Source organism: Carcharhinus amblyrhynchos, chromosome 4 (assembly GCF_965287045.1).
Source record: "Carcharhinus amblyrhynchos chromosome 4, sCarAmb.v2.hapA, whole genome shotgun sequence".
Taxonomy (NCBI): Eukaryota; Metazoa; Chordata; class Chondrichthyes; order Carcharhiniformes; family Carcharhinidae; genus Carcharhinus; species Carcharhinus amblyrhynchos.
Genome location: NC_137327.1, coordinates 89,640,877 through 89,654,084, shown reverse-complemented (window position 1 = coordinate 89,654,084; position 13,208 = coordinate 89,640,877). Strand labels below are relative to the sequence as shown.

Below are 13,208 nucleotides of genomic sequence, written 5' to 3'. Positions count from 1 at the left end.
TGTGGGTGACGAGACCGAGTGACGCGTTGCGCGGTGAGGTCAGTGCCCCAGCGTGACTGCTGATTGGCTGGACCCGGGCTGCGGCAGTATTTGAATGTGCGTTGGGTTTGGCGGGCGGTTGGCATAGGGTTGAGTGTCGGGAGCCGGGGAAATCGGTTTGGTGAAGCGATCATCACCTAGTTGGGGACATATCCGGAGCCATTTGAAGGTGCGAGTTTGTACCCCGCATTAATGGAAGGGAAAAGGTTTGCGTTGGGGAGTAGCTATGGGTAGGTGTCCGCGTTCCCCCCCCCCCCCTCCCCGGGCCTGGCGGACTACCAACCCTGAATGTTGAGTTCCTTTAATTCCAACACTTACAGTCCTGCTCGCAGCACCATACCAGGGGTAAGCACGCTGGGAAGCTGGCTGTTCAGTCTTCAATTTCCATCATTATATTCCAGACTGGAAGAACTCTAGTAGATTTAGGTTTGCGATCCTATTGTTAGCTGTAACGTTATTGTCAGGAGTTTAGGGCGGTGGCGATTCCTCACTGGCGCAGGATGACATGGCCAATTTTTATTTCTGATCAATATGGATTGTGATATAAGAAATGGGTATCTGAGTAGGCTGTTTAGCCCATCTTTGCCCTTCCGTAGCTGATCTGTTTATGGCCTTCCTGTCTGCCTGCCCTTAACGCTTGACTGCTTTGCCAGTGCAGTGCTGGCTTGGGCCTTCGGGTTTCCTTTGGAAGCTACAAGCCCATAACTGCTATTGGGATGTGTTATGCTGATATTAGGCAGTCTTAATTCTTTGATCTTAAAACATGTTAGTCCATCCATTGTCATTTTCAGCACTCAGGACTCGTTCTAGGCTTTTTACCTAAACCATAGCTGGAAGTCTCTTTCGTGTGTTATTTGTCTGGTATGGGTGCTAATTCTGTCAGGTTCCACTTTTTTAACTTGCTTGGACTTATTGCAGAAATAGACCATTTGGCTTAACCAGTGTCTCCCAGCTTTCCTTGTCTTAACCTACCAAATCTAATTCCGTTTCCCTTGAGTGCAGCATCTAGGCTATTTGCTTCAGCCACTTCATCTGGTAGTGAATCCCACATCTGAGCCATTCTTTGTGTAAAGACACCTCTTATGAATTCCCTACTGGATGTGCTGTAGGTTGCTTTCTACCAAGCCCTTTCTACAAATGGCTGATTTACCTGGTGTTGTGAGACTTCTTGGAGTGGAGTTTGAGAGACTAATGTAGGCAGTGGGAGAGGCCCCTTCAAGATGGCTCGGATGAGGTCGTGAGAGCCTACATCACATCCAGTGGAGAACGCCATTCATGTTTGTATGATGCTCATTGTTAACACACCATCAGAAATGCAGTTTAAAATCAAAGAAACTTGAAATCTTGTACCAAGGATTTGCTATTCCTTGTGTTGATGTCAAAGTTATACTTTTTTTAACCTCAAGGGAAACAATCTCTCCTTATTCACTCTCTCAAAGCTTTGAATACCTGTAATAGGTTTTGTTTTAAGCACAAATAGGCCCAGTTTTATCAATCTTTGCCTGATATATCATGCGTTTCTGGTATCATCCCTGTAAATCATCTCCTCGTGCTCTTTCGTGCTTCTCTATTCTTTTCATTAACATGGTAGACAGAACTGCATCTATTATCAGCTTAGCTATGTTTTTCCTTAGAATCACAGAATTGCTAAGGCACTGAAGGAGGCTATTTGGCCCATTGTGTCTGCACCACCTCTCAAAACCAGCATCCTGACTTTGTTTCATTCCTCTGCCTTTAACCTGTACCTGGTGCATTTTATTCAAAGATTCATCTAATGCCCTGATTGAATTTCCTTCCAAATGCTTTCAGGCAGCAAATTTCAGATCTAAACCACTTGAGAGTTTTTTCTCATCATGTTTGATAATCATAGACTTTTTAAAAAATGGGTGTGTCCCTGACAGGTGGCATTCATTGCCCATTTATAACTGCTCTTGAACTGAATGGCTTGCTAGGCCATTTCAGAGCATATAAAAGTTAACTACATTGCTGTGCGTTTGGAATTGCCTGGAGGCAAGACTGTTTATTTTGACTGTCCAGGAGGTCATGCTCAAAGCTTCACATAGATTACATCGCTGATGTAAGCTGTTTCTTTACCCCTTTGCAGCGAATATCTAAAGCATAGTTACTGTTGTAATGTAGGGAAGATGACAGTTAATTAGATGGCAACAAGGTCCCACAGTGGGAGTGTGATAACCAGATAATCAGTTTGTTTTTGGGTGTTGGTTGGATGATAAATACTGGCAAGACAGAGAATTCTGCTCTCCAAAACAGCACTGACATTTTTCTCTCCTTGCTTAGAGGTGAGGTGGGATTTTAAACTCCTAAAAGACCGTGGTTGAGATGCCCTGGCCGCTCAGTTGCATGTTTCCTGCTGGTGGGAGATGGCACATTCTTTGCTAGTGGTGGGATTCTCTGGCCCTACTGCTGTCAATGGGAATTCCCATTGACATCACCCCATGCCAGCAGGAAACCCACAAGCAGCTACGTGCCTCTGGTGAGACTGGAGAATTCCAACCATTATCTCTGACACTACAGAAATCAAATTGCACTGATCCTTGGAGTACATTTATTTAGCCTAAGTCTTTGGTTGAAAATTGGGTTGTTACAATGGAATCTCAGTCACTAAATTTCATGTTATGCTGATTTTTTTTTTTCTTCCCCCAAGTACCCTCTTGTATGACAGTATATAGACTGACTTCTAGAAACGCATTTGTACAACAAACAGGTTCTTCGGCCCTCTAAGCTTGCACTGACCATGCTGTCTGACTGAACTAAAACCCCCTATCCTTCCAGTGACCACATCCCTCTATTTCCATCCTAGTCATGTATTTTTCAAGATGCCCCTTAAAAGTCTCTATTGTATCTTTCACTACCTTCCCTGGCAGCAAGTTCCAGGCACCTGCCACCCTCTGTATAGAAAAAAAAGTCTTTCCTCTCTCACATTAAACCTATGCCCCCTAGTAATTGACTCTTCTACCCTGGAAAAAGCTTCTGACTATCTGTCCATGCCCCTCATAATCTTGTAGACTTCTATCAGGTCGCCCCTCAACCTCCATCATTCCAGTGGGAACAAACCAAATTTCTCCAACCTCTCCTCATAGCTAATGCCTTCCACACCAGGCAACATCCTGGTTAATCTTTAATGTAACTTCTCCAAAGCCTCCACTTACTCCTGGTAGTGTGGCAACTAGAATTGAACATTAGATTGCAAGTGTGGCCTAAATTAGGTTCTATAAAGCTGCAACATAGCTTACCAATTTTTAAACTCGATGCCCTGGCCGATGAAGGCAAGCATGCTTTTTGCTGTCTTGACTACCTTCTGTACCTGCGTTGCCACTTTTCGTGACCTGTGTACTTGTACAATTACCTTTATTATTCTTGCCACCCTCCTTAAACAAAAGGAACAACATTGGCTATTCTCCAGACCTCTGGGACTTCCCCTGTATATTGTCTCCGCATACATGAGGACAGTCTCAACCTGGATCTTGGGATCATGTCACACTATCTGTAACCCTCACAACTTGCCTGGGCTTGCAAAATCTCTCTAACAGTCCTGGCTGGAGATAATACACCTCTTTAACCTGTGTTTGGCCCTCTCTCCACTCACACTCTGTACCTTTTAAGACTCACATTCCAACCATTATCTTGTAAATTGAGTTTGTGTCTGTATATGCCCTGTTTGTGAGCACAACCCCTCACTCACCTGATGAAGAAATGAGATTCTGAAAGCTTATGCTGCCAAATAAACTTGTTGGACTTTAACCTGGTGTTGTAGGACTTCTTACTGTACCTCACTTTTGCCAGTGAGGATACAAAGATTTCTCTCAAGGCCCCAGCAATTTCCTCCCTTGCCTCTCTGTATTCTGGGATATATCTCATCAGGCCCTGGGGACTTGTCTACCTTAATATTTCTTAAGAATCCCAACACTACCACCTTTTGATCAACATGACCCAAACTATCCATACACCATTCCCCAGACTCCTCATCCACCATGTCCTTCTCTTTAGTGAATACTGATGCAAAGTACTCAGTTCATACCTCGCCCATCCCCTCTCCATGCATGGATTCCCTCCCCTGTCCTTGAGTGGACTAATCCTGTCCCTGGCTACCTTCTTGCTCTTTATATATGCATAAAAAGCCTTGGGATGATCCTTAATCCTGCTGGCTAGTGACTTTTCATTATCCTTTTAAGCCCTCCTTATTCCTTGCTTAAGTTTCTTTCTACTTGTATTCCACACTTGCTTTGTGTGTTCCCAGCCTCTTAGCCTTGACAAATGCTTCCCTTTTCTCTTTGACTATGTTCACAATATCTCTTGTTATCCAAGATTCCCAAACTTGCCATACTTATTCTTCATCTTACACTTGAAAGCTCCCCACATCCAAGATGTTGATTTGCCCTCAAACATCTGCTCCCAATCTACATTCTTCAGTTTCTGCATAATGTTATTGGAATTAGTCTTACCCCAATTTAGCACTTTCACCTGGGGACTACACTTGTCTTTATCTGTCAGTGCCTTACTGAATTGTGGCCACTGTTCCTGAATTGCTCCTCTATTGTAACGTTGATCACCTGGCTGGGCTCATTTCCCCCATACTAGCTCCAGTATGGCCCTTCCCTAGTTCGATAGGTACATATTGTTTCAAGCAGCCCTCGTGGATGCTCCTTACAAATTCTGCTTTATCTGTGCTCCTAACACTAAGTGAGTCTCAGTCAATATAGGAGAAATTGAAATGTCCCACCACAACAACCATGTTTACTTTGACCTGCCCCATCGGTCACTTCAAATACTTTGTTAAATGCAACTGTACTAACGTTATGTGGTCTGTCATCTATAAATCTGTGCTCACATTCTTGATTATTCTGAATTGCTATTTTAATCCTGGTAATTCGTAATGCAAAATTAATTTTTATAGGTTCAGGAATTTGCCCGAGACCTGCTGAGACACAAGAGCAAGGGGAAAAAGAGAGCATTAAGTTATGAAACTTTATAAATGCAGAGAGTCCAATTGGAACAATTTCTTATGAATTTGAGCCCGATCACATTTGGGATAAAATGTTATGTTTAAGATTTTAAAAATTAAATTTAAGGAGGAGTTGGACCACTTTTTAATTGGTAATGGGTTGAAAGGTCACGAGGAGAAGGCAGGAAAATGGGTATGAGGAGCATATCAGCTATGATCAAATGGTAGACTGGATTTGATGGGCTGAATGGCTTACTTCTGCTCCTATATCTTAAGAACTTGATATTCCTTGTGTTTATTTAGAGCAATTAGATGCATTTTTTTTTGGATACTCAGGGAATTCAGGAGCATGGTGATAGGGTAGGAAAGTGCAGTTGAGGTAGCAAATCAACCATTCGCTTGTTGAATGATGAGCAGGCTTGAAAGTCCAAATGATCTGCAGCAACTCCTGTTGTGCGTTTTTGAATTCTTGTATGATTTCTAATGCACCTACCATCCTTGTTCTTCAAGCCTTGTATAGTGTTGATCTGGAAGAATCTTCCAAACTACAACTTGCTGTAGTGCATTCTGTAGATGGCACACTCTGTCAGCCACTATGTAATTAGTGCTGCTGCCTTGTAGTGTCAAGGAGCTAGGTTCAGTTCTGGCCTTGGATGACTGAAGAGTTTTTGCATTCCTCCAGTGTTCACATTGGTTTCCTCTGGATGCTCCAGTTTCCTTCCATAGTCCAACGATGTGCAGGTTAAGTGGACTGGCCGTGCTAAATTGCCCCGTAGTGTCCAAAGATGTGTGGGTTGGGTGGTTTAGCTATCATAATTGTGTGGGTTACAGGGATAGGGTTGTGGAGGGACTGGGTGGGATGGTCTTTTGGAGAGTCTGTGCAGACCCAATGAATTGAATGACCTGCACTGTTGAAATTCTACAGGTCAGTGGTAGGTGGAGTGATTGTTGCAGGTAGTGGATGAGGTGCCAATCAAAAGAATGCTATGTTTTTGATAGTGTCAAAGCTTCTTACAGAGAGTATTCCATATAATTTTTGACTTCTACCTTGTGAATGGTAGAGAGGCTTTGGGGAGGTCATAGATTCCTAAGCAAGAAATTTGTGGTAAACCTGTCTAAAATGCTGGTTTAGTCACAATGGTATATTGTGTCCAGTTGCAAGCATCACTTTTAAAGTATGTGGAGGCATTAGAGACTGTGCAGAAACATTCATGACAATTGAAACATAGTTATAAAATTTCAGTTAAGTAAATCTATTGTAGTAGCTGGGGTGTTAACACTTGTAGAGGAGATTTGATAGAGGTACTCAAAATCATGAGGATCTCAACAGAATAGATTGGAGAGGAATTGTTCCTCTTGGTGAAAGCAAAATGAACCAAAGAAAACCAGTGATGTGAGGAAGTGTTTTTATGCAGCAAGTGGTTTGGATTTGGAATTGGAATGCACCCCCTGAGTGTGGTGGCTTTCAAAAGGTTTTTGAGTGTTATCTAAAGAGGAAGCGTTTGTATGGTTACAGAGAAAAGGGCTGGGTAATGGCACTAGGTGAATTGTTGCAGAGAATTGACAGACACGACAGACTGAATGACCTACACCTGTGCTATAAATGTTTTGATTTATTTTGTATTATGGAGCAAGGAGAAGAGTATGGAACTATTATGTGAATGCGTATCCAGGGTACTACGTTACTCACTATTGCAGTACTGTCAATGCACTGAACTATTTACCATTCTACATCATGTGGTGAGATCTGAAAAATACAATTGATGTCTACTCTAGTATCTGTCATAACTGTTTATTTCTGGAAACTGGAAGACGTGCATTAGATTTTGTTTTAAAAGCCAGGGGCATTTTATCCTGCACTGTAATAACCTGGGGCCTTTTTAAAAAGTTATTTAATGACTTGTTCTCTTGGGGTTCAAATTAATTTACGGTGTACTCTGTCTATCGCTCCAGTGTCATTTTTATAAACTATCATTCTTCAGCCCCCATCCCCTTTTCTCATTTACATGTTGACATCTGAAAACATGGCATTGTGTTTCCATGCTGTATAAATGCTGATGATGACAGTCAGCTCTACCTTGCTTCACTTCACCTCTTTTTTAAATTGTCAGATTCCTTAGCTGACATTTGGTCCTGCTTGGCAGCAATTTACTCCAAATATCATAAAGAATTAACTATTTATCTTCAGTCACCACTGTAAAACTCGCTACTGGCTCCATCCTGCTCCTTGGCAACTGCCTTGAAGTTGAACTAGACACTTTGACTGGTTTCAAAATTTGACCCTGAGGAGTGCTCTGATGACTTCATGCTACTGTCAAACTGTATTTCTACATGCCCAACCTGTCCTTTGCTTCAGCTCATGAATCTCTCATGTGCCTTTGTTCCATCCTGACATGATGATTCCAAGCAATTCTAGTCAACCTCTTATTTGCTCTTCTCCATAAAAATACAAATCTCCTGTGTCCTAATTTGCACCAAATCTCCTTCACTTATCACCATTGCACTAACTGACTTATGTTGGCTCTTCAGCGATACTTCTCCATGTCTTCCCCATTTTTGTAACCTCCTCCTGCTCTTCAACTCCCATATCTACACACTTTCAAATCTGGCCTATTAAGCACACCACAGCTGTAACTTTAGTTGTCAAGACTTAAAACCAGAATTTCTTCCTTAAACCCATCTGCCTCTTTCTTTCTCAAGACTCCTTAAAACCTGCTTTTGGTGAAGTTCTATGTTATTTATCTGAGTATATCTTGACTTAGGTTAGTGTCAGATTTTACTTAGTGGTCCTATGAAATGCCTTGTGATTTATTACTTACATGTTAATTAACAAGACTATAACCAACCAATAACTTGTGCAAATTTATCACTCCTTACTTGAACGTAACTTATTTGGTTATTCTACTTATCAAGCCCAGAATTGGTTTTTACACTTTTCTACATTTTGACTCGAATGTATTTTCTGCTCTGAATATTGTGTGAAAATTGTAAATTTGTGAATATTGTGAACATTTCCATATTGTAACAAAAGAACACATAATTGCCGCTCTTTCTGATTGACTCTATCTATGTTGAACAGTTTTGGCCATGTTTTAACGCTGTCTCTTGTTTAACATCTAACTTTCTACACCTTTCCTCAGTTAATCATTTTCAAATGTGATATTTCTGTATCCCTGGACTTTTGGCCATGTCACTTGTGCCTGTGATCACTTCTGCTGACTCTAATATGCTGTCTCCATCCAATGGATAGTGTTTCAATTTATAATATGCTCTTAGCAATTTTCCTGTATGTTGGCAGGATGGTGAGGGAAGAGGAGAAGGTTATTCCAGTGCGAGTTGCTCTACGTTGCCGTCCTCTTGTACAAAAAGAAATTGATGAAGGATGTCAGGTGTGCTTGACATTTACTCCAGGAGAGCCACAAGTAAGAATTTAAAGTTGATGGTTTATTATTTTGCATTTGATGTTTTTATATATCAATTAGTTGGGGAAGGTAGGGTTGCTTGAAGATATCCCCATTCTTCTGTAGTTCTAATGTGAAATATATTGTGCCAATTTCTTTTGGTTTCTTCCTCCTTCAGGTACTTTTGGGAATTGATAAGTGTTTTTCATACGATTACGTCTTTGATCCCTGTGCTGAACAAGAAGAAGTATTCAATACTGCAGTTGATCCCCTTATTCAGGGGATATTTAAAGGTAAATATTTTCCACTACACGTTTCAAGAATAGCTTGAGTTGGTCAATTTCTTGCGTGTTGAATGTTTCTCATTGCTGGTGATTTATGAATAGCTCTTTGTTGATCGTTTTATCCATCAGATGTCTGATCACTTACTCCAGTATAAAAAAAATTACAATTAACAATTATTTCAGTTTCAACACAAAAGCAATGGCAATTCTATTTAGGGAGTTGTCACTTCTGCTTTTTTTTCCCCCCTGCAGTCAATTTAAACATGTAACTTCATTTCCCAGTGTTGAATTGTTTTTTCCCTCTTAAATCAGTTAGCTTGAATACTACCTTTAAACCACTGTTATGTTCTTTGCTTGTGTGGGGTGTATACATAGCATGCATTCTCTCTGCACATACATTTATTCCACAGAGAAAGAAATTATAAAAAGGATCAGCCAGCTATGGCTAACAGAAATTGAGGCTGATATCAAATTTAAAGAAACGATGCTCAAATTGGTAGGCCAGAAGATTATGACAATATTAGGAAATGCAAATGATGACTTTTATTCTAAATAAAGGGGGAAAATACTTTAAAATTAAGCAGCAAAAATATAAAACATACAGTCTCAAAGTATTTGTAATTAATGGTCACTTATGAATGAGACTACAGAATTAATGATGGGGAAATGAGAAATTGGCAGAGACTTTGAGCAAATCTTCTACTTGTCTTCACAGTAGGTGCTAAAAGCATTCTAAAGGTGGTAGAAAATTGGTTGTGGGGAAGGAAAGAGGAACTTACCAATAGAGAATGAGTACTAGACAAGTTAAGCTCCTTGGATGAGTTGTACCTGCAATCTCAAGTGGTTGAATAAATAATGAATGCTTTATTTTTAAGTTTAGTTTGTTTAGTGTCACAAGTAGGCTTACACTAACACTGCAATGGAGTTACTATGAAAATCTCCTAATCCCCACACTCCAGTGCCTGAGCGGGTACACTGAGGGAGAATTTTGCATGGCCAATTCACCTAACCAGCATGTTTTGCAGACTGGGAGGAAACGAGCACCCAGAGGAAGCCCACACTGACACTGGGAGAATGTGCAGACTCCATACAGACAGTGACCCAAGCTGGAAATTGAACCCAAGTCCCTGGACCCTTGAGGCAGCAGTGTTAACTACTCCGCCACCCACTTTTTTTCTTCTCATGGATTGGAAAATTGTATTAGTGACCTTTGACCTTTTGAGGATGTAACAAGCAAATTAAAGTGAACCAGTAGATGTAATGTATTTGGATTTCCAGAAGGCATTCCATAAAGGTGCCACATAAAATGCTCCTGCAGAAGATGAACTTGTGTTGTTATGGGTAATTGGATAGAGGATTAGCTAGCTAATAAGAAAGGAAGCCTGGGTAAATGAGTCATTTTCAAGTTGGTAAGCGTCACAGGGATCACTAGGGCCTCAGCAATTTACAATCTATGTTAATGACTTGGATGAAGTCCTTGAATGTATTTTCAGCAAATTTGACTACAATACAAATTAGCTGGGAAAGCAAGTTGAGGTCAGTCTGAAAAGGATAGAAATATGTTATGTGAGTGGATAAAAATTTGGCTATGGCGTATATAGTGGGAGAATGTGACATTGTCCACTTCGGGAAGAGTACGAAAAAGCAGAATATTATTTAAGTGACAAAAGTCAGCAAAATGCATGCATTTGGTGTGATCGGCAAGATATCTTGTGTAAAATACAAAGTTAGCATGTAGCTACGTTAAGTAATTGGGCAAATAGAATTTGGCCTTTATTGCAAAAAGGATGGATGGATTATAAAAACAGGGAAGTCTTGCTACAACTGTGCAGGTTGTGAGATCACAGTACAGGACTGCATACAGTTTTGGGTTTTTTTTTTGAAAGAAGGATATATTTGGATTAGAAGCAATTCAAAGAAGGTTCACTTGGTAGATTTGTTGGTTAAAGGGCCTTCTTATTACTGAAGGCTGAACACATTGGGCTTGTGCTATTTGGAGTTAGAAGAATGTGAATGGTCTTATTGAAACATGGATTCTGAGGTGGTTTGACAGACTAGATGCTATGAAGGTATTTCCCTTCCTGGAGGAATTTAGCTCTAGTGTTAGAGATTCCTAGAATTTCTTTTCTGACATCTGAATCTCTGGGATTCTCTGCTCCACAAAGTTGACCATTCAGTCTAGCAGTCGAAGGTCTTTTTCAAGCTGGAGGTCTGTGACCAGTAGTGTTCTGCAGGGCTCTGTACTGGGACCTATGCTATTTGTGATATAAATAAATGATCTGGAAGAAGGTGTAACTGGTGTTATCAGCAAGTTTGCGGATGACACAAAGATGGCTGGACTTGCGGATGGCTATGAACATTGTCGGACAATACAGCAGGATATAGATAGGCTGGAAAATTGGCTGGAGAAGTGGCAGGTGGAGTTTAATCCAGATAAATGCGAGGTGATGCATTTTGGAAGAACTAATGAGGGGGGAGTTATACAATAAATGGCAGGGCCATCAAGAGTATAGAAACGCAGAGGGGCCTAGATGTGCAAGTCCACAAATCCTTGAAGGTGGCAGCAGGTGAAGAAGGCATATGGTGTGCTTGCCTTTATAGGACGGGGTATAGAGTATAAAAGTTGGAGTCTGATGTTGCACCTGCATAGAATGCTGGTTAGGCCACGTCTGGAGTACTGCGTCCAGTTCTGGTCGCCGCACTACCAAAGGACATGGAGGCTTTAGAGTGCAGAGAAGGTTTACTAGAATGTTGCCTGGTATGGAGGGTCTTAGCTATGAGGAACGATTGGGTAGACTGGGGTTGTTCTCCCTGGAAAGACGGAGAATGAGGGGAGACCTAATAGAGGTGTACAAAATTATGAAGGTTATAGATAGGGTAAATAGTGGGAAGCTTTTTCCCAGGTCGGAGATGATGATCACGAGGGGAGAGGGGCAAGGTATAACTCAGATATCAGAGGGATTTTTTTTTATGCAGAGGGTGGTGGGGGCCTGGAATGCATTGCCAAGTAGGGTGGTGGAGGCAGACACACTGCATCGTTTAAGACTTACCTGGATAGTCACATGAGCAGACTGGGAATGGAGGGATACAAACGAATGGTCTAGTTGTACCAATGAGCGGCACAGGCTTGGAGGGCTGAAGTGCCTGTTTCCTGTGCTGTACTGCTCTTTGTTCTTTGTAATGCTGGAAGAAATACTTTTTGAACTTTAGAGCAGTCAAAGGTTACTGGGCAGGACATTGGAATTTAGACCAAGATAAAAATCACCTATGATCTTATTGAGCAGGTTAGATTGATCAACTAGCCAATTTCAAACATTGATCATTATTCCCCATGGGCCTTTTTAAATATGATAATCACTGACTTGTCTTGTCTCTTCTGCTGTTCCAGGGTACAATGCTACAGTATTGGCATATGGACAGACTGGCTCTGGAAAGACCTATTCTATGGGAGGCACCTACACATCTGCACAAGAGGGTGATCCTAGTGTTGGAGTGATTCCAAGAGTAATACATATGCTCTTTAGGATGATTGAAGAAAATTCCGATACTGATTTCACATTAAAAGTTTCCTATCTAGAGGTAAAGAAGGGGGAAATAATTATTCTGTTGCTAAGAATGCACTATTTTACAATTTTTCCTCAGTTTTACATTGAGGTACACTGAATGAAAGTGGATAAAATGTGAATGGCATGGACCACAGTGTAACTGGAGCAGAAAATGTTCTGAAATTTCAGTGACTTGTCAACAGCAAAAGTTGTTTGACAGGATATTTTTTGTCGTGAATAGTTGGGGTTATAGTCTTAAGAAAATGTGTGACATCAGGGTCTTAAATTTTAAAAACATCTAATTTAAAAGGTGTAAGGTAACTGCATTTATTTAATGCCTTTTTTAATTGTAATGAACATCTTGATGCTTTACAGGAGCATTATAAACAAAATTTGACACAATTGCAACTGCATAACAAGAACTTGGAGATAGGCTTTAAGGAGAAAAGTGAGGTGGCAGGGGTATTTGAGGTTGAAGCCCTTGCACTTCAAAGGGTAGCCACTAATGGTGAAGCGGTTAAATCATGGATGGCCAGGACTGGGTGTGTATAAATACCTGATCTGTGGGGTTGGAGGAGATCCAATACGAAAGGGTGAGACCATAGAGAGAATTGAAAACAAGGGTGAACATTTAAAAATTGAAAGTTGTTTCTCCAAGAACCATTGTAGATCAGTGAGCGTGAGTGGTGGAGGCCTGGTATTTGGTGTAAGCAAAGACAGGGGCATTTTGGATGGTCTTTAGTTTAGAAGATAGAGTGGGGGATCAGCCACATTGGAGATGAGTTAAATATTAGAGCTGAAAATAGACTGACTTAGTGGTGGCTTAAATATGAGATGAAAAGCTCATTTTGGAAACATGTGACAGAGGTTGCAAACAGACTGAAGGGAATAATTGTGAATTGAATGGTGGCGCATGCTTGATTGCCTGAATGGTCTGCTCCCATTCCTATGAATTGGTAACCAAGGAATAAAATTT

At 41.0% G+C, this 13,208-nt stretch overlaps 1 protein-coding gene across 1 annotated transcript in view; it reads left to right on the top strand.

The window, feature by feature from the left end:
* The first annotated feature begins 127 nt into the window (after nt 1-127).
* Nucleotides 128-13,208, top strand: part of kif4 (kinesin family member 4) — a 73,726-nt gene continuing 60,645 nt past the window's right edge. Inside the window, exons 1-4 of the mRNA XM_080187513.1 lie at nt 128-208; nt 8,301-8,424; nt 8,582-8,696; nt 12,076-12,266. Of these exons, the coding sequence (XP_080043639.1) occupies nt 8,302-8,424; nt 8,582-8,696; nt 12,076-12,266 (429 nt within the window). The 5' untranslated portion in view covers nt 128-208; nt 8,301. The remainder of the gene's footprint in view (nt 209-8,300; nt 8,425-8,581; nt 8,697-12,075; nt 12,267-13,208) is intronic.